The sequence below is a fragment of the Harpia harpyja genome, chromosome 21 (genome assembly GCF_026419915.1).
Source record: "Harpia harpyja isolate bHarHar1 chromosome 21, bHarHar1 primary haplotype, whole genome shotgun sequence".
In the NCBI taxonomy this organism is placed as follows: domain Eukaryota; kingdom Metazoa; phylum Chordata; class Aves; order Accipitriformes; family Accipitridae; genus Harpia; species Harpia harpyja.
The window spans coordinates 1,415,183-1,440,155 of NC_068960.1; the positions used below are offsets into that span (position 1 = coordinate 1,415,183).

General features: G+C 41.0%; 1 protein-coding gene across 9 annotated transcripts in view; it reads left to right on the forward strand.

Moving 5' to 3' along the window:
* The first annotated feature begins 167 nt into the window (after positions 1-167).
* Positions 168-24,973, forward strand: part of ARHGAP17 (Rho GTPase activating protein 17) — a 48,736-nt gene continuing 23,930 nt past the window's right edge. For 7 of the 9 annotated variants that reach the window (XM_052772324.1, XM_052772326.1, XM_052772325.1 and 4 more), the window contains exons 1-2: positions 168-342; positions 23,827-23,866. In XM_052772324.1, coding sequence (XP_052628284.1) covers positions 290-342; positions 23,827-23,866 — 93 coding nt within the window. In that variant the 5' untranslated portion in view covers positions 168-289. The remainder of the gene's footprint in view (positions 343-23,826; positions 23,867-24,973) is intronic. The other 2 variants (XM_052772322.1, XM_052772329.1) reach the window with 1 other exon arrangement.

Sequence of the window (24,973 nt, forward strand, 5' to 3'; positions counted from 1 at the left end):
CGGCAACGCTCCGCGCTCCTGAGAGAGCGGCGTGAGCGGAGGAGCCACCTTCGCCCTCCCCGAGCTCCGACATCCGGGTTCTCCGGCCGCCCCGCCCCTCCCGGGGACCCGGCTGTTTCCCCCCCATGCGGGCACGTGATGGTGTGGGCGGGGCCGGAAGCGGCGGTAGGTTCCGGTGTGGGCAGGGAGGAGGAGGAGGCGGGAGGCCGGGCCGGGCCGGGCCGGCGGTGGTGCGGCGGCGGAGGAGCAGTGGGTGCCCGGCGGGAGGCCGGGGCGAACGGCCGCCGCCATGAAGAAGCAGTTCAACCGGATGAAGCAGCTGGCTAACCAGACCGTCGGCAGGTGGGCGGTGGGGCCGGGGTCTCTCGGCCGCGGGTAGCCCTGTCTGGCTGGGCCGGGGCTGGGGCTGGGGCTCAGGCGGCGGCTCCGCTCCGGTTTTTTTCCCCCGGCGGAGCACGGCGGCGGGGAGCGGGGTGGAGGCTGTCCGCAGTCTCGGCCGCGAGGAGGGGACGGGGCACGGCGGGGTTTCCCGCGCCTCTGCTGCGCCGGGCCTTTTGGGGAAGAAAAAACTTGTGTCAGCTCGGAAAGAAACGGGTGGGACGGGGAGGGAAGGCGAGGCGGCAGAGGCCTTCGTTGCTCGAAAACTAAAAAACAGCAGCGAGAAGATTCGGGTCCTCGGTTTTCGAGCTGGGAGCGGGCCCTGGGCGACCGGGCGGGGGTCGGCTCCGAAGGGCGGGCTCGGTCCGTCGGTCTCCGCTGGCACCGAGGCCTCCCGGTACCTGTCGGTACGTGCTGTCAGCCCCGGGAGCGGCTCATGCAGCGAATGAAACGGAGCCCCCCGCGGGTGCTGCAGTTGGCCCCCGAATAGACCGCTTCCCTCCCGAACGCGCGTTTGTGCGGTTCGTGTTTAAGGTTTGTGTCGAGTTTAAGGCGGGGGGGGGGGGGGCAGAAAGGCGAGGTCCCTTGGGGGCTGGGGGGTGTCAGGCCTGGGGGTCAGGGGAAGCGAGGGAGGGGGCTTCTCCAGAGGGTCACCTTGCCCCCCCCCCCCCCCCCCCCCCCCCGAGCCCCGCAGAGCTATTTGCATTGTGTGCTTCCTGTCTGGGTTTTTGTGACTTTCGTTTCCTTTGTTGCTGTGTTAATATTGAGTTATTCGATCCATTTCTCGCTCTTTTTCACATTAAAGGAGACTTCAGAGAGCGCATTCTCTATGACTTAATTTTAACAAAAATAACCGCAGTCTTGTAGGGTATGATCACCACTGATTTCCAGATGTCAGAGTCTAGGAAGCTCTTTAGTCTGATTGTGTGGAAAGAAATCTGCGCGTAGACACAGGAGTGTCTGCCTGCGGCTCTTCTGTGTGCTAAAAATGCAAACGTAACTTTACTGCTTTTCTAGTAGAGTTCTATATTTTTCCCCCAGATACTCCTCTCTGCTTTTAGTGGAAACTTAATCTGAAAGTATGTACTTATACTGAAAGTATAAACTTTCATATTATCTGAGTTTATACTTTCATGGTCTCCACTCTAATAACTTGCTTAACATGGTGTTTGTTTTCTTTGGGGCCTACATACATATAAAACAGGTCAAGTGTGTCAGCTAATAATGGCTAAGTAGTAGATTTTTAATAGGGCGTTTGTTTTGCTATAAAAGAAAGCGTAACTTCCAAACCAATCTTGTGTCCTTTCATTCTCATTTCATATAAATTAATGGATTTTTTTTTTATATTGTTGGGGTGATTATTGGCATTCCCTTTTTGCACGTGTTGGCCCACAGCTCCAAATCCCAAGTGGAATTTCAAGTAATCTGCATTGTACTGAGTAGGATAAACATCTTGGGCTCCTTTCTACTTCAAGGGGAAAATCAGAATTAAATCTGGAGAGCTGTTTATAGTCATGTATGGGTTGGGAAGTTCGTAATGACCTTTGACTAAATGCAGCTGAAGCCCGGTGGAAGCTGTGGCTATTGGTCGTTTCAAAACAGAGCTTCTCAGGGTGTGGTTGTCTGTGTGCATGATTATTGCTCATACTTTTTCGCCAGGTAGTCTGCTGGGGCCTTAGCAGCCAGCTTCTGAAACAGTAAAGTTTTCTAGTTTCATTAAAATATGGACAAGTACCTGTAATTGTCTTTCATTAAAAACTGTTTGAAATTACACCAACTCATTTGTTTTTATAAGTTTAATATTAATAGTTTAAATTAAACTCTTTCTCTCTTTCCTGTTTTAGTCGGTATTAAATACAAGCACATCCTTATTGGTTCTGTCTTTGCTTATAGAATGTTTTTTAATAATAAAGTATCTTAAGTTAGTTGTATGGATTCTTTACCCAAGAACATACAAACTTTTCTTTTCATTAAATAGAGGTGAGAAGACTCTGAAGAGTGAGGGTAATCATAAACTTTTGACCAGTGCTTGTTGCCTTTTTCATGTATAAGTGTTTTCCTCGTGTTTGTAAGTGCTTTGAATGAACCAAATTGCCCCTTCTAGGGGTTTGTTTGTGTAGTCTTGTTAGCACAAGGTGGTACTTACTCTTTTGTTGCTGACCTTTGTGGCTTTCCAAGTTAAAGAAAAATGCTTATATAACTGAAATAATTTTCATCACTGTAAATCTGCATTAATTGTAATGAAACTAGGGAAACTTAGTTTATGGATGAAATTTGGGGATGGGAGGGAAAGAAACAAAACTCGGGAGGTTTGTGTTGCTTTTGCAATGTATGAGCATGTGTGTACAGGAGCTATAGCAGTGGAAACTCAGGGAAGATATTTTTACGTTTCCCAGAGTGCAGTGTATTCATGTGCGCAATTGAGCACTGGTTTTCCCCAAACCTGTTTTTGTTTAATTTTTTTGGTTCATCATTGCAATGCTTTTATCTGACTTTCCAGATATCCTGTTGTCTGTAAAGAGGTTGAAATTAATCATTTGTATTAGATGTTCACTTAGATACAGACAGCCTTTTAAATAGTAGTTTAAAGGCCCGTCCAAGCCCCCAGTGTAGTGAAGACTTTGATTTCATAGAGCCAGAGATAATTTCTGGAAATGCTTCTGCATTTCTTTTCCTCCAGTTATGGAGGTGAGAGGGGTGGCTCAGCCCTGCAAACACTGCATCAAGAAATCAAGCATGATTAGACCAGTTGGTGTACCAAGAAGGAGAAATGGTTCACTTCACAGTTTTAATAAAAGTTAACTTGAAAAGCATTTTTTTTTCAAGAGGTATCAAATGCGCTATTGAAATTAGTTGGTGAATATTTAATATTGCTAGCCTCCTTACATTTCATGTACTAGCCAAGCATTCAGATAGTCACCAGGGTCTGTCTTAATTTCCCAAAGTAAAATCACTTAGTAGTGAAAGATTTGTGATTGGTTTCACTTGCAAATATCAGGGCTGAGGTTTTCAAATTTGGGGCAGTGCTGCCTTCTGTGGTTTTGATAAGCGCTGTAGAACTCATGGAAGACGTGGGAGGTGCGACATCATTCAGTAGGATCTTGCAGGCAATATTAGCAGAGGCAAGTGTTTCTGGCACTGGGTACCAAAATGAGGAGTGAACCATTTCAATTTTTTAACATTGAAGAAAAAAAGAAAAAGGAAAAAAAAAAATTGCAGTGTTTCCCACTGTTGCAGCTTGCTGCTTTCTGAGGTGGGTTTGTATTGAGTTGGTGTAACTCATTTATTAGCTTTTTATGCTTTGACAGAATGAGGAGACAAATCCTATGCCAAAAGGGTTCTTCTGGTTATGCAAATGTCTTTAAGAGGTGCAGTGCTCAGTATTTCCAGACCTTGTGTGCCGTTGGGAGATCTAGCAGGTGAATAAGCTGCCCCACAAGAGGAGCAGTTTTGGCATCTGTGCTGAGGGGTCACATCCCCACAACTCTGCTGGCTCACCTGGCACGCTCAGGATGTTGTGTGGACTGCCTACTCCCTTTGAAAGGGACTTCTACCCTTTGATGTAATCTGCTGCTCCGTAGGGTGATCTTCAACTGGCTGCTGCTTCTTGTGGTGTTGTATTAGAACGGGATATCTTCTACTGGTTTTCTTTTTGGTCATTCAGAGCTTTTTTTCTCCATAATTGAGGGGTGGGGAGGTGGGGGGAACGGGCATGTTATCATGAGGTTAGCAAACCTTGGCTATGCATCAGTGATGTGTCTTTACCATGGTTTTGTTCCGTTTAATGAAGGGATGTTTAAAATAGTTCAGGATTTATCCTGGTCAGCTTGCTGTAGGTATGAATGATACTGCCTTTCTTACAGCCAGCTTCTGAAGGTTGTCATCCTTGGCCTTGTACCACAAATATGTCACTTAAGATCACAGAATTAACTCCGTAGCATTGAAAATAAGAAAAGATGGGCAAGAGCTTCATTAAAACAGAGGAATGGCATTTATGGGAAGCCTAAGAGTCTGCATGGATAGTATTATATAGAATTATGAAATATATATAGGAAACTAATGAAAGAGGGGATTAGCGGAGTGGAACAGGATTCCACAGTAATTAATAGATGTGGTAAATATTTTGCAGTGATTATCTTGTGGATGTTGTTGGATGCCTTAAAACAAGACAAGTATTCGATCTGCCACCCAGTACTTTATTTTTTATGTATTTGACAGGTTTGCTGTAAGTGTTGCAGGTCTGCAAGCAAGCATTTCTACTGAGGGGAACAACTCAAGCTCTGGTTAACCCATAAAGTAAAATATCAGTGGCTTGTCTATATAAACCTGGAGGAAAGGGGAAAATGAAACTGTATTTTGCCTTTCATTGAAAACTGGCAGTTCAAGCACTGGTCCCTCTAGTTTTTTGTTGGCTGGTGTCAGAGAGACTGTCCAAGTCCGGGCCAGGTGACTCAGACAACCTCTTTTTGGGAGGTGGCATCAGAACTTTCTCAGGGCAGTCTTAGCTAGAGTAACGAACTGTGAATCTCAGTGCGTGTTGGTTCTCATGTCATCGTGAAGGATGTCACATCTACTCAGAGATAATTCGCAAGAAGCAGGACTGGGGTGTGCAGGGGAGCGGAGGCATGGCTTACCAGGAAATCATTAGTTCCACGTGAGCTGAATTAATGCATCAGAATAAACTGGCATCTTGACCATGACAGATACACCAGCTAATCACACAAAACTACCTCAGCTCTAACTTTATTTTGAGCTGCATCCCAGCTCCAGCCTAAGCAATTGGAAACAGCTTGAAACTTTTAGTTAGGCTGAAAAAAATTAAGGGGGGGAAGGAGTGGAGAAGAAAAAAATAACCTTCATTCTAAACTTCATGATTTTCCGGTGGCCTGTGATTCCTTAGAGGCTATGTGCTGAGATTGCTTTTAATGGAATTTATGTATTAATTCCTGTAAACCTTCATCTGTTTTGAGGACCAAGGCTCATATCCACTGAGAACAGTTCTTCTGTTCCACACACATGTTTCCTGTATGCTTCGTCTGGGTACAGTGCCTTGTGAAATGGAAGTCATGGAATATGTTTTATTACATGCTGTCTCACAAATTTGAAGAGGTGATGTACTACCTTCCTGGTGTGTTTGTACCTTTCCTTGGGATGCTTCATAAGCAGATACTCATTCGAGCAGATGAGCTGCATGTTAGGCTCATAAATGAAAAGGATTATATTGTGTATGACATCAACAAGGTAAATCTTCAGATATCTATGTGTGCTTGTCTTCCAGTTTTCTTAGTCTTTTATAAATTACAAAGGGAGACAGATTTTGATTAGAAGCTCGGGAAGTGTTCTACTTTATAGTTGCAGTCATCTGTAATGAAAATAAACATTCAGAGGTATTGTCATTAAAGTCTTTCAAATGATACACTAATAAGCATTTGAACTACGTAGCTAAGTAATTTATATGAGGAATGAGTCCACAGAGGTGTTTGTTTCCTGCTGTTTGTTTACAGAAAACCAGGTTTGTAATTAATGACACTTGTTAGACTGTCTGACAATTTTAGGTGAGTTAGGCTTTCCTGCCTTTGGGGACACAACTGTTAATGTTGTTCCCATCAATTTCTTTTTTCATCTTTTAGATGCAATCAACAGAGTACCATGCAGATTAAAAATTATTCTAGCCAACTGGTCTGGAAAGTTTAGGTCTGGTGAAATCATTTAAGATTAAGACTGATAGATAAGTGGATATACTTACTGTCTTTACTAGAAGAGATACTCTATCTGCCTTGTTACAGTAATTTAAACCAGGGACAGGCAGATCTCACTAATTAGAAATCTGGAAGAGACCACAAACCACCTTAGTTTTTTGGGGGGTTTTTTGTTTTGTTTTGTTTTTTTAATGCAAGAAGCTAACTTACTATAGCTTCTTTACTACTTTTCCACTGTTCAAATACAACTTCTTGTATGCAAATAGGTTTTTCCAGGCCCTGTACACATGACATTACTGTGACTCAATAGAAGGATTTGAACGTATCTTTTAATAGCTCATGCCCTGCATAAAAGTTACTATGCTGAACTATATTTAGTATTTCTTCAAGCCACTTCGCAATCTGTAAGTCATAAGTTGGAATTGGTGTTACTGTGACACAATTATTACATTAAAGCAAGTTATGTTAAAATGACTATTATTGAATGATTGTGTACAGTAAGGAGCTACGTACATTTGATTTGTATAGGGGAAGACCTCCTGGAAAATGATAACTTTTAGTAATACTTTGTGGAAAAAGTAGATGGTCCAAGGTATTAATTTTTTTCTTTCTGTGTTACCCATTGATTCTAGTCTGTTTCAGAATTGTTCTGTGAGTTGTTCCTTAAGGAAGTTCTTTTACTTCTTCAACTTTTGTTGATAGTACTTTGCAAACTAGCTTTATTGAACATCCAGAGTGGTAAAAGAAGAGTGCACTCATCTCTGTTAAGTCCAAAACACTTCAATCAATATAACATTAACCCTACAATGCCATTTAGTGTCAAAAAACCACTTCTTTAATGTTTTTCTAGTTCTTATGTGGAAGAAAAAATTAAAAAAATTAGTATGACCCCAGTATTCGAAAACTTCTGGCTCACCCAAACATCCTTTTAAAAAAAGTTAAATGTGGTAGGCATTATTTATTTGGAGTGCTTGTTGTCATTGGTAAAGATATTTGAAGAAGTGGTAAACATTGAAATACGTTCATATTTATGGGCAGGGGGAGAATTTGCTTTGTGCTCGGTCCTAGAGGTTGGCATTTGTCTGCATCTGAGTACTCATGAAAAGAAAAATCTCATTTCAGTGTTTATAATAGTTATCTTAAACATTTCCTGTTTATCTCCAAATGAAGTTTGAGGTCTCTTTAACTACAAAATTGGCTTAGATCTTTCTGGATGGCAGATTAATTCAATGACAGGTTTAAAGAGCCTGAGTAGATTGAATTAGGGAAGATCTGTTTTCCTGAACATGTGCAGACTTTTGGACTTCATGTAACTAACTGTCAAGGACTGATTGAAATAAAGTGTGTGTGAATGCTAAAGCACTTGTATACTAATAGCAAAGGGACTGCATTATCTCAACATCTGCATGTTAGTAGTTTGGCTGTTGAACAGGCAGAGCAAGGAGGCAGTAAGCTTTATATTGACTGAAACACTGGAGTTGGCATATACAGCTGCATAAACTGTTCATTACCTCTGAGCCACTTCTAGGCTACTGTATGGGATGTGCAGAAGTTGGCGAAATGGTGTTTCCATCAGAGATGTAAGCAAGCCAAGAACTAACAGTTACCCCTTTAACGCTGCCTCTCAGCCTCAGCAGTATCAACAAAGTTTCTTGGTATCTGCATATTTATCTATTTCCTGCACCCTTTGGGGAAAACTGACACAATGTAATGCGTTGTGCAGCTCAGGAATCTGATTTTTCTAACAGTACAAACTTCCAATTATAGAAGAACATGCAGCTATTATGTTTTCAGTTTGGGGCTGCTTCTTGTAAAACTTGGCACTTGTCAGTGTATTTGCAATGGCCATTAATGCAGCAACAAATGGAGTAGCTTGTGGATATAAAGTGTGTCCAAGGTATGGTCTAGATTAAATTTTGTGAGCATGCCTGTTAATCCCATTGATTAATGTATCCTTCAAAGCAGATTGCTAAAGACAGAGGGAAAATGACCTGAATTTACTGAAGTTGAGGACTTTGTAGTGACTTTCTTCAGTTGTTCTGTCTCAGTGGATGACTGGTGAGGACTGTAAGGCTGAACACCTGCTGCTGCTGGTGAGAAGCTGTATTGCTGTACTGGAACCCCTGGTAAGAAGAGAGGTTTTGTCTGTGAACAGATGGTCAGAAAACAAAGGAGTGTATTCTGGCCTGCTTTTAGGTGTTCCCTCTAAGTTTTGTAAAGGCAGTCACTTTATCAGTATCTCTTAATTCCTCAGGGACCAAGATGATCTCATGTCAGTTTAAAGTCTAGGTCCTTAAGAATCCTTAAGATTAGAAACTGTTAAGAAATTACGTTGCGTTTTTCAGAAACTTAGTTCTCTGCAGAAGTTGTTCACTGTGTGTAATACTGTGCTTTTAGCGCATTGCAGTATGGTGTTTTCCAGAAAACCACCATATTAAAACTTCTAGATAACAAGTGCAACATGTAGTAGTGCTCTTACAAGGGCAGCAACAGGTTTTAAATCGGTGAGTAAGTATTTGCTCAGCCCTCGGTTTAAAAGGCCTCATCATTTGTGATCCGATTTCAGACCACATGAAAACCTAGGAATGCCCTGACTGGGCTGCGTCTGCCTTGCCCAACGTCCAGTGGCCAGAAGCAGATGACGCAGGAAGGGTGCGAGGCTCAGATAGCCCGTGGTGTTTCCCACGCGTGTTCTCATGGCTGCCAGCTGTGTCTGTCTCCGGAGCTTCCTGAGCCAGAGGTGGCTTCTGTGTGGTTGACGTCTGATAGCACCAGGCTTGTGGTGGTCCGTGCGTTGATTGTGCCATCATTGCTAATGTAGAGCTCCACCTTACCAAATAGCTGAAGAATGCGTTAAAGCTGTAGTCTGCTCCCTGCTTCTCAGAAAGTCCAAATTTTGATAGTTTCAACTATTTGTCTTTAAGTGACTCTTGTGTGAGAGAAATGTGTGTCTCTGTGCCTGCATGCTGTGAGAATGAGCTCTTGGGTGTGTTACCTTATTTTCCTGAGCGGTGGGTGCTTCCAGGGCAGATGAAGCTTCAGTTATTTTGCTTCTCCTTAATAGATGCAGAAAATGCTTTTCCAACTTCTATAAAAATTTCTGGTATTTGGTGGTGAAGAATGACTTGGTTTAGTTGCGCTAAATTTTGTTGACTTGAAGATATCTTAATAAAATGTTGTGCTTTCCAGTAGAGAACTAGCTAAAGCCTTTTGGTTAGAAGAAAAAAGATATTATATAACTTTGTGGCAGACTTGTGTGTCCACTGCTGAGTGGGCAGTGTGTAAAATACTTGAGATTTTTGTTGCTGAAAAAGAAATTAAAAGATTGCAAACTCAGGGATTTGGGAAATATTAATTGCCCTCTTGCATGCATGTCCTCATCTTTGGCTCTGTTCATCATGCTGCTGCTTGGTGAAACCGATCAGAGGACTGATAAAATATCTGCAATAGACATATACCATAGGATCTGTTGTAGCCAGTCATCTTGGGGGATCAGGACTGCACAGCAAGGGTAAAGGGAGCTTCTGTCTCAGGAAGGCACAGTCTTATGTTGCCTTAAAATGTCATTTTTCTGTGCAGAGACTTCTCAGGTGGTTTCACAAGGTTTTGAATGGTCTAGGGCAGCAATAATGATTGTGCCAAACCTGGTGCGCTGTGCTTGTGTCACACCACATAACCGGACCCTGAGTCACCATCCCAAGCCGGACCTGTGTGGCTGCCTGGGTGAAGCACTAAAGGGAAGCAGAGCAAGCTAAAACAGTAGGAAAGCATGTATTGTCCAGGGGTGCTAGGTGCATCCAAGGTGGAGGTGTTGGTATCTGACATAACAGCAGAATAATGAAGGTAAAAACATACTTGAACCTGCTTTAGTGACAGCTGCTCAGCTAAATGGTCAGCTGTGCACCTCTACTCTGGAGGTGGAGTCCAACTCTTCTGATTTATTTATATATACGTTTATTCATATAAACAAAATAATCTTGGTATTACCCTCTTTGTGGATGAAGCTGTGATTCCTTGATTCTAACTTGATCTGATGGTGGTTCTTTAGAGCAAATAAGTTTAATGCCAGGTTATGCCCAGAGTCCAAATCCTAAAATAGTAATGATTTAATCTGCTAAAATAGCTAGAAGTGATCTAACAAGCTGTTCCAACCTGATGCTGTAAGGTGATACACTTGGAATTTATGAAAGCAAATGTATTTCTTAGATACTTGCATGGTATTTTTAGGTTATGATAACAGGTCTGTGACCAGAACTGCTCTTTAGAGGTCATTGTATTAGCAAATTATGAAATGCCAAATACATATGATCTTTTTAGGATGTGGTTAAATGAAAAAAAAGTGTCTTAGTGTGTTAGAAATGTTTTCTAGTCTTATGTACAGTTTCCATAAAGAAAGGTTTCATAACTTAAAAGTAGCAGCTCCATTTTTTTTTTTTTTTTTTTTTTTTTGGTATTCAGGAGAACCTCCAGCCCACTGTCTTGGGCCTTACCTAAGGCAGCAATTAGCTGCCCCCGTTTGCCATGGCACAGCTCTGGTCTGAAACGTATGGGAGTTTAATAATGCAAATTAAACTGTGTAAGGTATGGCTGATCTCCAGTAATTCAGAACCAAGTAGCTTCATAGCAGTTGGTGGTAACTGTCAAGTGATTTTAACAGATTACTGTGCTTGATTACCTAATTTTTTCAGGGCTGCTTGATTGTTATAGGTACCAGTCTTGAAAGGAAAGCTAAATTTGATCCTCACAGATGTTGTTGTGCTTAAAGCAGCACTTGATGTCTAGACAAGAAAAAAATAGGGAACTTTAGAGTAGCTTTTTTATCCGCAACATTGCTTTGTTGACTGAATTAGAACATTTTGGTTAAAATTTATTCTGTAGAAACCAAATAGCCTTAAAAGCTTTGAGTTTGTAATCGCTATTCCGTTGCTGATAAAAGCATGTCAGAATAGTTGTGCATCTATCTTATGTTTGGACAGTCCTGCTGTCTCAACAGGAAATGGGCTTTCATAAATACACGCCATCTGGGTGAGGTCACAAGTTCTTCTCCTAAGTGAGGTGGAGCTTTTTTTTTTCCTTGACACAGATTGTTTTCTTGTGAAGTTAATTGCATCGCAAAATGACAGGAACATCCTGGGCTGACTCTGGCAGAGCGAATCAAAGAGCCAGGGGATCTGCAAAAAATGGGTATGCAAAATAGCCAAATGGATTTTAGGTGGGAAGAATCAATAAAGGAGTTTTTTCCTTCTGTCTTACAAGTTGTCCTGTGCCAGAAATTGCTGGACTGAGATTTTTGTATAAATATACTTGTTGGCTATATTGCATGTTTCTCAACATCCCAATGATACTTCCAGAGTGAAAAAATAATAAAAGGAGAACTGGTAACTCGTACAGCTGAGCATTGCACAGAAAAGGTATGTGATTGCTGAGAACTGTTAATGCTGTTGGAGCATGCCACTTGTGACAGAGTTAAGGCTACAAAAAACTACTTTAGCCAGTGATGGGAATATTAAGTTATAAGGTTGGCCCTTTTTAGAAGATACATTGCATGCAGATTGGAAAGTTAGGGCTGTGATATGGCTCTGGAAAGTACAGCACTTTATTCAAACAAACTTTTTTGGCATCTATGAACTAATTATCAAGCAATTAATAGGAAATGTTAATCCACCTGATTAAAAGTTGAATTTTCTGTAGAAAATGAAGATAGAAAGCTAACATTTTCATACAGAAAAATGTGTGAGCTAAACTGTTGCAGCTTCTATTTCAGTCAAACATTGAACTGGTTTGTCTTGCTGTAAGCTTATTTAATACGCAGATTAAGTGTTCTGATCTGATATTTTTTGTAGGAATGGAACAGTAGGATAAAGTAATCCTGGTTTTGTAACAGCGGGTCCAAGTGTGTGTTGAAGTGCAGTACATGTTAATAAACCTCAATTAGACTATTAGTCCAAGGCTCGTATTTCCTTCTCAGAAATCTAGGGATAGAGTTAACTTTCGGTTTCATGCTAGAACAGCAAAAAGCATCGTGTGCAACACATGGCAGGGTGGTAATAGCATAGTTCTGCATGTTATACACGTTAGTATGGTCTTGTATACCCTGTATCTAAGCAACATAAAAACAGACATCTATATCCAGTGCCGTAAAACCCAGTAATTGGATGAGTCGTCTCAGTTGCAGGCTAATTGTCGGACTCAGCTCAGAAACTTGCTTTCCTGTTGGTGAAACATAATAAAGGGTTCAGCCATTAATTGTTAATCATGGCTACTGATCAGAAAATCAGTGCAAAGGCTTCATTGTGAAATAGTAGGCGTAAAGAATAATCCCTATTTTGTCACTAGCCTATTAGTCAATTTTATATAACTTCAGGTCCCTGAATTCCCTTATAGTTTTACTGTTATTTCAAAGCTTCCAGCTCCTTTCTGCATTCTTACTTTCTATTCCTACTTCATTGTTCTGCCTTTTCTGTGTTTCCTTGTTTTGCTTCTTGTATTGATTCAGTTTGGTTCCTTTTCAAAGGCTTTCTCTTGCCAGTTTTTTGAATCCCCAAACTCAGAATAGACATGTCTGGACAGTGTATTAAATTAAGAATAGCATTACCTTTGGTGAAATGTTCATTTCTGGATTGGAGTTTTTTGACGCTTATGCAAAGTAATATGTAGCTGAAGTGTCCTGCCAAAGTGCAAAAAAGCAAACAAATATGCAAAAAATGCCTAGGATTTTTTTTTTTAGCAGTTCAGTGTATTTTGCTTATTCCTGTATTGCATATTTTTCCTATTCAAACATGTCTGCACTGTAAAAAGTTTATCTTTGCAAAAGGCAGTACTACTTTTTGGAGTCTTTTCCAGTGATTAACAATGCAGGACTTCTGGTAAAAGAAGTCATAACATTTAAAAATGTCTTGAGTTAGTGGGCAATCCACCTGTTTTGTGGCTAGAATGGAAAGTAATGTCTTGTTTGAAAGTTCAGGATATGTTTGAGGGGGGTTTTTTTGGGGGGGGGTGTCCCCCTTCTCTCCTTAAATGTGAAGGAGTTCTCATGTCAGCAGGTGGTTTGGCAAGGGGTCTGGTCCTTGCCTAAAACTAAAAGCTGCCAAACCCATGTGTAGAAAATCCATGAACTGTTTTCTTATCCAGAAACATCAGCTGCTGCCTTAACTCTGTGGTCAGGATGTACAACTGCATCGTGCTTTGCACCAGTACCCTTTCTGCCAAGCCTTGGTTCCCTGGCTGCCCTTCCATTTATTCCCACCCCTTCTTTGTGCTTGCACGTCTGATCTTGGCAGTGGAGTTAATCTGACTGAAAAGTGGGTTTTCTTCCAACCAGGTTAGTTTTCAGTCAGGTCAGTCCTTTGAGCTGTTGGCTAGGGGAGATGCTTGTGCCAGGCAAAGGGAGCTGTGAGCAGCCGATGATGGTAGGAAGGAGGACACAACAACTTTTTTCAGTAGCTCCACCAGCTGATGTCACTTCTGTGTTAATGAAATGTTGGCCCCAGGGTGCAGTTTCATGATCAGCTTAAGCTGATTTTAAGTAGCTGCTGTTGCTAAAAGGGACAGATTTCCCCTCTCCCTGCCCAGCCCGCACTGGAGCCAGTTCCCCTGCCCGTGGACAGGGAATGGTGCAGCCACAGGGTGGCCCAGGGAGGGGGGCCAAGACAACTGGAAACCAGTAATTTCTTTTATTGGATGTAATTCCAGTCTGAGCTGCCTGTGACTGATACTGATGCAGGGGAGGGGGATGTAAGGACCTGTACCTGAAGTTTGGGGAAGGGGGTTTGCTTCAGACAGGACTCTTGAAAGGAGAAAGGTTGTAGGGCATCGTGCGAGGGAGGAATCCAACGTTCGCTCCTTGTTGTGGGTTTGATTTGGTGGTGACTCAAGCTGGCGCAAATTCAGGCTGCTGTGGAGGGACAAGGTGAGCAGCTTTGGAGAGGCAGCCCAGGGAAGGGAGGTGGCTGCAGGCTCATTTATTGCTGCTGCTTGGCCAGGTTAATTTTCAGCTAGACCTAAGTGCTCTGGTGTGGCTCTGGTTGTGAGTGCTGCTAGCGCACAAAGGCAGCAGGGGGAATTCCCATTTTGGCAGCACTTAAGTTTGTGTTGGCGTACAGGGATTGTAAAATTGCACCTGAGATTAAGGAATAACAAATTCAATAATTATTTAGGTTGCTCTCTGCTCTACTGTCTCTTATTTCAAAATTGTACCCACCTAATTTTAGATAAAATTATTCTACATAAGTAAAAGGTTGCTTGCTTGCTTGCTTGGAGGAGGGAAAGACCTTATGTGACAATAAACTTTTAAATGTAAATAAATACTGGGCAGTTAAATATTAGAAACAGTTCTTTACCAAGACATTGTGTAAGGGTGTTTGTATGCATTTTTTTATAAATTATATTAATAAACTGATGTGTTTGGAAAGTTCAAGTTCTGTAGTAATGTTAAGTAGAGTGCACTTAGCATGAGAAATGTGTGTTGTAATACTTAAAGGGGAAAAAGCAAGGCACAGAAAATACATTATGATTTGATATGTTTAGAAAGTTTCTTGTGTAGCTTAGCTTTGTCTTGGATTCCTTGGGGATTTTTTATCGCTAATTTGTGACAGCTTGACATAAGAGTTTTTACTTTGGAAAAAAAACATCGGACCACTGCTAGATTTCATCCTGGCTGGATTTAAGCATTTAGAATTTTAATTCCCTACAGCAGCACTTTGCATTTCCTTCTGAAGGTATTAATACTTTCACAAATCAAATGCACTTTCTTTAAAAGAAGCCACCTTTTGTTATATTGGCCAAACACACACTGTGAGTGGAGGTTTTGGGGTTTTTTTAAAGCTGAAGAGAATACAGGGAGAGCTTTACTAGCTAAAACTTTGTTCATGATATGAAATAGTAGGCTAGCAATAAGTATTTGATTTGCTGGGACAGTAGTCAACTGGAAGCACTTAACTGTAAATTTTTATTTGTATCCAGAAGTTTAAAAGCTATCAGATTCATGAAAGACTGCTTGCTGAAACATTGCTTCCTCCATTGAACAAAATTGCTTTAAATCTGGTTCTACATTTAAACCACAATTGTATTTTTGCAATATAGAAAGTTCAGCTTACATTCATCTCGAATTTGCAGTGTATGTGGCTCAAAATTATCTACCTAGATTTGTTACATAGACTTAACTGTTTGAACAGTATTTCTTTCAAACTACACCATATTTGGTTTAATTCCCTATATCTAATATTAAAAACAAATGTGTATTTTACAAGGAGGGGTTGGAGTTCTGAAGGGCAGTGCAGGGCCTTGCTGTAGTAACTGTACCTCAGAGTGGCCCTAAAATAGGATTTGGCTTGAGCTGTGGGTTGTTCTAAATAGCTAAATTTACTGCCTCACTTGGGAGAGGAGCCTTGGATCCATTTCACTTACAAAGGAATTTCAAATCCCCTAATGTGAACAGTCTGTCATGGGTTTCCCTGCAACTGCAAAGGAACAGTCTGCTTTCTTTCCAAGATGATTATCTTTCTAAAGCCTGGTCTGCCTTTAATTAGAGCAGGCAGGCTTCATTCTTCAACATCAGATGGCTGAGATTATAGACGAGATCAAAGATGCAGCTTTTAGATTGAGTGATCAAGAAAAGTTTGATGGAGGAACTCAATGGAGGGAATGAAGAAGGCAGACAAAGGAGCAGAAATCTTTATCCATTTATTGAGGCCTTAATTGTAGTTTTGCAGCTCCTGGGTTTCTGAAAGTGCAGATCTTGATTAATGAAATATTTTGGTGCCTTGGAGGTGATGCACCATTTTTTTAAAGCACTCCTAAAGGATTAGAATCGCAGAAGCTGCAGTAACTGCATGGGTTAAAATTGGTGACCTGAGTGTCACTTTGGTATGAAAACAGGTTCTGCAGCGAGGACCTTCCATAGTAAGTGAGCTGGTGGGTTATTGCCTCTGAAACAGCAGCCTTTGGTGTGATTGCTGCTGCTGCCACTAAAGCATCAGTGGTCACCAGATTGACAATGAAAGCAATTTCAGTACTTGTGCAGAAATTTATATTGTTAATTTGGGTGAAAAATGGGGATAGTAGGCAAACTTGGAAGTCTAACTGGTGAGTGGTCGTGAGTGGTGTTCCCTAAATACTAAGTGAATATTGAAAATGGTGACTATCATCTGACAGTCATTCTGAAGTGATTTTAAAATGTTTAAAAATAACTCACAGAATATTGATGCTTACCTTGGGTCATGCTGGTTTCTTTTGAAAAAAAAATCCAACCACACCAAGGATCCCAGTTCATCGCCTTACTTTTCAGTATGAATGCTGGTTTTGTGTGACATAATGAACTTGGTTTCTGTGGTGAGAAGTGTACGTGGCCAAACACATTTCTGCTCTGGCTTGTCTTCAAAATGCTGTGCAGGTGAAACCAAACTCCTACAGTATATCCACAAAGCTGCGTATTGCCACAGGCTGCCAAAGGAAGCAAAATAAATCCTTCGTAATAAAGTGGTTTTGAAAAGTGGCCTTTAACATATGCATTTATGAAGGCCACAATTGTAGGATTTTTGCTTGCCAGTCACACAGAAAGATCCTTTACTGTGCTAAAAGATCTCATCTTCTGAAAAGCATTTAGAAATGCAGAATCTGGGTAGAATATGGGGAGTGAGAAATGTGTATGTTATGACCTGTATTTTAAATTCTAGTTCAGGTGAGGAGCCTTTTCCATGAGCCTGGCTGCCTGGGAGGAGAAAGGGGCAGGGCAAACCTTGTCGTGTTTGGTGAGCTGGAAAACAAGAGGCTGCCTGCATCACCTTGATTTCTTGAAGTCAAAACCAAGTAAAAGCTAAGGAATAAACTGCCATAAACAATGATTTATTTCACATTTGGATACTGACTGCAGCAATTGCTTTAAGTGTATGGTAAATGGCACCCAGGAGTCGCTTCTGCATGTTGGTGATTCTCCTGGGTCCTTAGTGAAATGGCATCACTGAGCTTGTCTCTGGTCTTGTTCAGCTGTTTCAGCTCTTTCCTCTGATTGAAATTTTCATTTAGTTTTAAAATTATTTGATGTGTTTAATAATTAGGTTCCATAAACTTGGATTATAAAATACAGGGTTCACCTATCTTAAAAAGGAAGCCTGTTCCTGGAATTTGGCACAATGTCAAATGGGGAAAAGTAAGCTGGTCGTCCTGAAACACCTTTAAGTTATATTTTCTATGAAGTCTATCTTAGTGAATGTTAAAAAAAGTGAACCTTTTAGAAGGGAAATCGTCATCTAATTCTGGATTCCTTGTTTTGGAACAGAGCTGTTGATTCTTTCATTTTTCCTGGCAGCAAATCCTGCCTATTGTATGTGGAAAGCAGGCAGGATGTGCTGCCAGCCTGGCAAAGGTGCTCTGAAGTGTTAACTCTCCGGCAGAGCTAATCTGGTTACTCCTGGTAACAAACAAATGCTTTGTTTAAGGAAAATCAAACAGCAGGGAAGGCTAGCTTTAATTTTGTCTCATGTTTCGGGTGGATGTCTCCTCGCTTCCTCTGAAATCTTTCCAGAGTTCAGGAACGCGGACTTGTAGTTTTGCGCTCCCGTGGCATCACCTACTGCCAGCTCCACCTCCCATCTGCAGTGCGTGAGTCAAGGTTTCTGTTTCCACTTTGACATTTGAACTGAGTCACTTGTTCTGTTGTGAATGTCCAAGTTTTTATGGCTCTTCGTGTCAGGTTTGCTCTTGTTCCTTCCTTGTTAGCCTTTCAGGGGTGTAAATTTCTACTGGTTTTGTAGCTTTGACCTGCTTTGGAGATCAGCCCCTGGCTCAAGACTGATGCCACGGTGGTGGACAGGACCCTGCTGTGAAGCCAGTTATTGTTTAGATGAAGCTTTATTTTTTAAAATCTCCAGTGCTGGTTTAATAGATCCTCTTCATTTTATACATGGAAATGTAAATTCTTTCCCCGTGGAAGATAAACACTTCTATCTCAGGAATTCTCATCTGCTGTTTCCAGATGTCCAGAGAAGACTTCTGGCCTGGAAGCGTGAAGGAGCTGTAAAATGAAAAAGTGAGGGGACCAGTTTTAAACCTGTGGGGTGAGAACTGTTCTGCCCACCCTGCTCACAGCTCAGCCAGGCAGTAAGCTGCAGCAGAGCCCTGCATGCTGAGCTGTGTTTCAGGCTGTGCTGTGCTGCAGGGCCTTTCTGGAAAGAAGGAAAGAAATAAAATGAATGGTGCTATAGAACACTTAAAGAGAGAAGGCCAATTGAGGGCACATGTAATACCTTTTTAAAATGTCACAGCAAGCTAAGGTATTGTAATTAATGTGTCTAGAATGAAAAATACAGTCTTTCCACTCTCAAACCTCTTGGTTTTTTGCTCAGAGTGAATTAACACAATTACTTCTGGCCATACCATCCCGAAATAGAAAATGGCACCAGCATTTATGTGGCATGTCATATTTCGTGTGAAGTACACTATTTGCTGTCTTACAAAGAAAAGAAAAATTGTTCGAGGAGTCAATTTGGCAATAAAAATTTTGTTGAAAATTACGGTTTCTCAGTGTTACAGTATCAGAAAGTGAAAAGCTAGCTCTGCTCAGGTTTTTTGGCTGTCTTTGAAGAATTTGCCATTCACCAGCTGAGCTGTGCTTGGAGCCTAACCTGCTCTTTGCTACCTGTTCCCACCCCCGAGCTATGTCAGCAAGGTTATTTGTGTGAAGAGTGAATTTGGGGAGCTGATTTGGTTGAAAAGTAACTGTTTCTGCCAGATTATTTTCGGTCAGCTTGGCTGCCTGAGCTGGCTTACACCCTGGCTGAGCCAAGTGTTGTATCAGTGCAGGGGAGGGACAGTGAAGAAATGAAGAGCTGCTTTTTGCTCATGGAGCTCTGTACTTTGGATGCTTATGGTGGGCAAAATGTTGTACTAGCTCAGCGTGAAACAGTTTGAAAGTACCATTTTTAGGGAATTCAGTAGTTTTGTCCTCTTTATGTGTTAAAAGAGGTGATTATAGCTGCAACAAATAATTGTTTAGTTTTTAGAAGCAGTCTTTTAAAATGCACTGCTGAATTCTAATTGAAAAGCTTTGTGCCAATTGATTCATGTAAAGGTTCTGGCATAACAGGTATCCTGCCTAGAGTAGCAAGAAAACTTCACCTTCAGTTCTCCAAATCCTTCCTTTCCCAGGGGACCAGCTCCGTTCCTGCTTCCCGTGGACTGCTGCCAGCCTAGCAGCTACCTTATATTTAGGCAGCTGAACAGCCTGCACGCTGCGGTGGGGTGTGATGCCAAGCCCTGTGCGCAGAGTCTGGTGTCCCCCAGGCTGCTGCTTGTGCTGTCCTCTTTCCATCTCACATAGAAGGTGTTGGGAAGCTCCGGGCTGGGCAGGTCCCTATTTCCTTGTCGTGTGCCGGTGGATCCTGCTGTCTGGAAGCATGGGGACGGCTCCTGCACAAACAGCTTGGTCACAAACCAGCATGTTTGGGGCCTCGGCAGGGCATGCTTTCCCCATTAGTAATGGCTTTGAGGGAGCTTGTTTTGCAACTGCGAATTAACTGTTTGGACTGTATTGAGTTTAGCTGCTGGGAATGTAAACAGCCATAGCTGCTGTAGTCTGGGCTTCATAATCTCAGTTTGGGATGGGCTGTGTTTATGATATCTCATGGGGAAAGCTTACAGTGAAGGGTCTCCAGGCTGGAGGCCAGCTACTGGCGCTGCTGGGCTTGATAAAGCCCTTGGGAACACGCTGCAACTAAATTTTCCAGTTCTTAATTGGTTCTTGATTCCAGAAGGATTTCTTCATCGCTTCGTGCTACTGACTAGTTTAAATACAAATAAGACCTAACAAGGGATAAGGACAGAACTTTAAGTAGCAGTGAAAAAGAAATTCTGTTATTTTCTATAGGTTTCTAATTAGTCGGCAGGAGTTAGCATCCCATGAAGTTGCAGTTAGTTGTAAACTCGAAACTAGTAGTACCTGTTACGTAGAGGGAGACAGGTACCTTTGGTTTGGTGCTTTTTCCCCAGGTGACTGCTCAGTAAGGAGATAGGCGGTGCTGCTATCACAAGGTTGCATTTTCTGTTTCATGGTTGTGGTCACTGAAAAACAATATTATTTAGTGGCTCTTTCTTGGCGTCCTTATTAAAGGTGGAATGTGGGCCTGCAGGAAGGGTGAGGTCTTCCCTCTTGCATTTCCGAACCTGACATCATCATCAGTGGCTTTTCTAAATCGGCGCTGGCCTGGGGACGCTGTCCTGCTGCCACTGATGACTGGGGAAAACATCCCTGACTTCAGAGGACGAGATCCGGATTTTCAAGCTGTGACTTTAAATCCTTGATAAACCAGTTAGGTGTACAAAGAGCGCTTAAGATAAATATATGAAAATTGTTTTGCACTTTACATAATGTTACTTAGTCTGCGGGTAACCATATTTAAAATGGAAACAAACTTCTGCTAGCACATTACTGAGCCATCTTTGCTTTTCACTCAAATGGATGTAACTTCCTAGGAAAAAGGAAAGGAAGGAGAAATCAAACTTTTAATGAATCTAAAGTTGTATGGAAGCTCTATTCTATTATTCAATGGTTTTAAATTGATGTTGTGGCTAAAGCCATTCAAAAGCATGCAGTGTAACTTTATAGTAGTATAATGGAAGGTTCTGTTGAACACAAATATGGAATAATGTTAGAAGGAACCTTGTTTCCTTTAAAGGTAATTTCTATAAAATGCATTTCATGATTCCCAATAGCTAAAAGTGAATTTACAAAATCTTACAGTAATTTGATTATTGCTGCACTGGTGGGAAAAATTCTGTGAACTCTCAGTCAATCCCTATTCTTGTGATTATCAGCAGTTCAGTGGTTTTAATGATGTGTACATATCCAGTCATAAGTACTCTAAATGTTCTTAGAAGTTGTTTTGAATTACGCCACCTGAGGTGGCTGTTTTATTTCCTAAAACTGCTGGTTAAGTTAAGGTTGTATGTTCCCTTCTGGTATGTCAGATCTTCCCTTCTGTAGTGTCTGTTTCATATCATGTCAATATGTAAGTGTGTCAGCATCTAGGGTGAATGAACTGCTGAAACGCCTTCGTCTAATCAAACTTTCTCTTACGCTGAGCCAAATTAAGGACTAGAGAGATATATGGGGGAGTCAGTGCAGGCTTCAGTTGTGTAATGTAGATGTAGAAACCAGCTGCGTTTTTTTCTTAAACAGACTTCCAGGCAAAAGAAGGAAACTGAGACCTGGATATACGTGAAGACGGAGATGGTGGCTGCTCTCTCATTACTTTTGCCATAGTCCATTATACATAGTTAATCCTTTACGCCATGTGTGTGGCACTGCTGCTGTCTTGCTGCTTTTCCAAGTTATCCTAGAAAGATTGAGACTACTAGCAAGTCAGCTGCTAGAGCTCTAGTAAATTGCCATGCTGATCTTTTGATAAATGCTGATTGCTTTAACTAGAAAATCTTAATGTGGTTAGATCTGCAAGTAGCTATTCTTAAATATCAAAATTAAATCATTTCCAGTAAGCCGTTTTATTTATAAACGACTGCATCTGTTGTTGAAAGAAGTTTGTATTTTTGCAGAAGACACCTTGAGCTGTATTGTTTAGCAAGCTTATGGCAGGTAAACAGTCTGCTCAGCCTGCTTCCTTCTCAGGGCTGCACTCGCATCTTCAATCTGTTGATGCTGGTGTATAGTGTACCACCTTCATCAGGATGGGATTTGAATTGGTGCTTTTTTGTATGAATTGCTTAGGCTGACTTGGTATTTAAGATGAGCTGTTCGCTAACAAGTGAGGTACAAAGCTAAAGCATATGTCATTTGAGAGCATTGTATAGACTGTGCCATACACTCTTTCTTAAAGGTGGGTAAAATACAACTCATGAAAGCTGTTAGTGAAAAGCATCCATTCACCTCTGGAAAACAGGAGTGAGAAGAAAATGGTGTTTGAAATCAAAAGCCATGTTAGCCATGGTAAATACAGCTCCTTCATGAAAAGCATGTACACTATCACATTTAGTTTTAGAAACAGAAGTGGCTCATCTCTTATGCAGTCTGTTGAAGGACAGAAAACTGTGGCTGCTCAAGAATTTTGTGTAAAACCATTATCATGCACAGCTCTATGTTCCTACAGAAGTGTTTAGTAGCTCTGTATTCTTCTATCAAAACAGTTAGCTGATACGTGTAGTAGTTGCCACGTAAGATTAGATTAAAACCTGTTTAAGAATGTGCTGCTATAACTGGAGTATTCTTACACTGTAGTTCTTCCATCTAATTTCTGGTGGGATTTTGCAAGACAAAAAAAAAAAATTGCTCTTTAACAGGATATAATTCCAATCAGGCACAGTATTTCTGTGGACAAAAAATTTATCAATCTTGTGTGTGTTTTCCTAAACAAATAAATATTACAGTGCTTGCAGTTTATGTTGCTATCGAAGTATTTAAGTGGCTTTTGTCTTAGTCTTGTTGAGGTTGTGAGCATTACTGTATTCTGGTATTTAATTATTAAACACCTTATAGTTCAGAAATAGTTCAAGCAGATAATGTGCCATGAAATTGAAGTCAAATGCCTTACAAAACCCAAACAAATAAAAAAAAATCCCAAACTTAAAGTGAATTAATCTTGTCTTTGGAGGCATTTTGCATGTTCGGCTGATGAAGCCTGATCAAGAAAATGAACTTTCTGTGCATGACCAGTTTTGCAGTAGGTTATTAAACAGATTGCTGGATCAGAAGGACGTCAGTGTAGTAGATGAGGAACTCTATGACAGCAGCGGGGGAAGGTCTCTGAACAGGAAAGTAGAGTACTGGAGTACCTTCAACTCCTCTCTAGCAATAGATGTGTAGTAACGGTGAACAGCCAAGTAGAAGAGATCACGGGTGAACTAAATTTATCTTTCTCTATTTTATAGATCTAGCAAAGGTAGGATAAAGCAGTGTTATAGCTAATGAGTCAACACCAAGCAAATCTGTGTCAACATTAAACAATTCATAGTTTATGTGTAAACTGAGATTGGAAAAAGGTGTGGAATAGTATGTGTAAAGGTTTGAGTATGTTTGTAACAACTGTTAATATTTTGTCTGGAAGTATGTCTAAGATATTTTTCTATTGAGGGTAAGCCTTTACTGGGAATACTATTAACTTCTGGTGATCTTTTTAAGTAATAAATCTTCTATTCTTTTAGTATTATGGAAGTCAGCAAAATGAGGTAATGGGAGATTTCTGATGAAGGTTATGTGCATGTAAGGTTAAGGGAAGGTGTTCAGGCTACCATTTCCACTGATTGCTATTTGATAAAGCTCTGCAGTGGTGAAATATAAAAAGATGAAGTTGGCTGTCCTACTTTTCTCATGTCTTTATATTCCTTTACATTCAGGTGCATTAATAACATTACCTGATTAACAACATAGAGTGAAATTCAGGTGGCTTCCAGTACATCTCTGCATTCAAGTGAAGTTACTCAGGATTCCAGTTTGCTTTGTGTTAAACCATGTGCAGTCTGAAATATCGTTAGAGCTAGGTGCAGTGGATTTGTGCTGTGGGCTGGGAACTCTGGGAATGTCAGGCTTTCCCGAGCACCCTGTGCTGGGCAAGTCATCTGTGTTCACTCCTTGGTAGGGGTCGGGAGCCGGTGCCACATATGACATTGTGAATGTGGTGGTGTTTGCAGCAATGGTCATAATGGGATTATAACTTGAAACTGAATGGGTTTTGTTGAAGGCATTGTAGCAATCTCGGACCCTGAACATGCTAATTAGTCTGACTGGTCTTTTTTCCTCCCTTAGGGCTGAGAAAACAGAGGTACTCAGTGAAGACCTGTTGCAGGTATTGTAACACAGTTAATATGTATTTCTTTAAATACTCTTTGTGAAGTTTGAGCCTTCTGAGTTTTGTGGAGTACCTAATGTGGGTAGGGGGGAAATACTGCAAATGACAGGGATGAAAACAAGGATGTCTTTGGCTAACTTCTCAGCACATGAAAAAACTGATACAATTTGAGTGGAAAAACTCAGGTACTTCTGTTTCTGATCATGCAGCTTGATAAAGTGAAGCAGGAAGCACTTTTGCTTTTAATTAGATGAACTAGCTTGTTAAGCTTATGAACCATTAGTGCTAATGACTTGCCAGTCTGTCTGGTGGAGGACCATGAGCTGGCAAGAAACTATGATTAGGCACAGCTGGTTACTGTCTTAATTTCTGTTTCTCTTGAAGAGGTCAACTTGGGCCTTATGAGAAGTGGCAAATACATGCCAACTGCTTGCTAATAGATGTCAGTTTTTTTCTGAAAGTGTGGAATTTCTCTAAGTGTACAAGTGCTTCTTATTTAGCTTGTGATACTTATTCTCAAATTTGTCACAGACATTGGATTCATTTGCAGACTTGTCATCTTTTAGAAGTATACCATCTAATCAATTACTTTCATGGTGGAATTTTAGTTGCAACTGTTAGATTAACAAGGTTGACTGATTACATGGAACAAATTTGACTACAGACTACAGATTTATTCTATATAGTTTTCTTCCTCTGGTTACTTTGTGAAAGACTTAAAGAAAAAAATGGAAGAATATAAATTGGCAAGGGAAGTCAGGCTAGCTGTTCCACGGGACCTCGAGTATAATGGTTATTTCAAATTGATTACAAAGCATCTTAGTATGCTTAAGTTCAGGACCTGTATGTGAAACATGGAAGCCAAACAAATGATGCAAGTACTTCTATTTCAAATCTCTCCAGCTGTTCAGATTAAAGTAGAATATGAGAGAATATATCAGCCTTAAAACTTGAATTCTGGACAAATACATGAAATCATCTTGAGTAATGGTGAAATGAGCTGACCTGAAACATTTTACCCTGCTTTTCACGGGACTGCTTTATTTGAACCATAAATACCTTAGCAGTTTGACAATACTGTTTTTAATTTCTGAAGAGATGTGT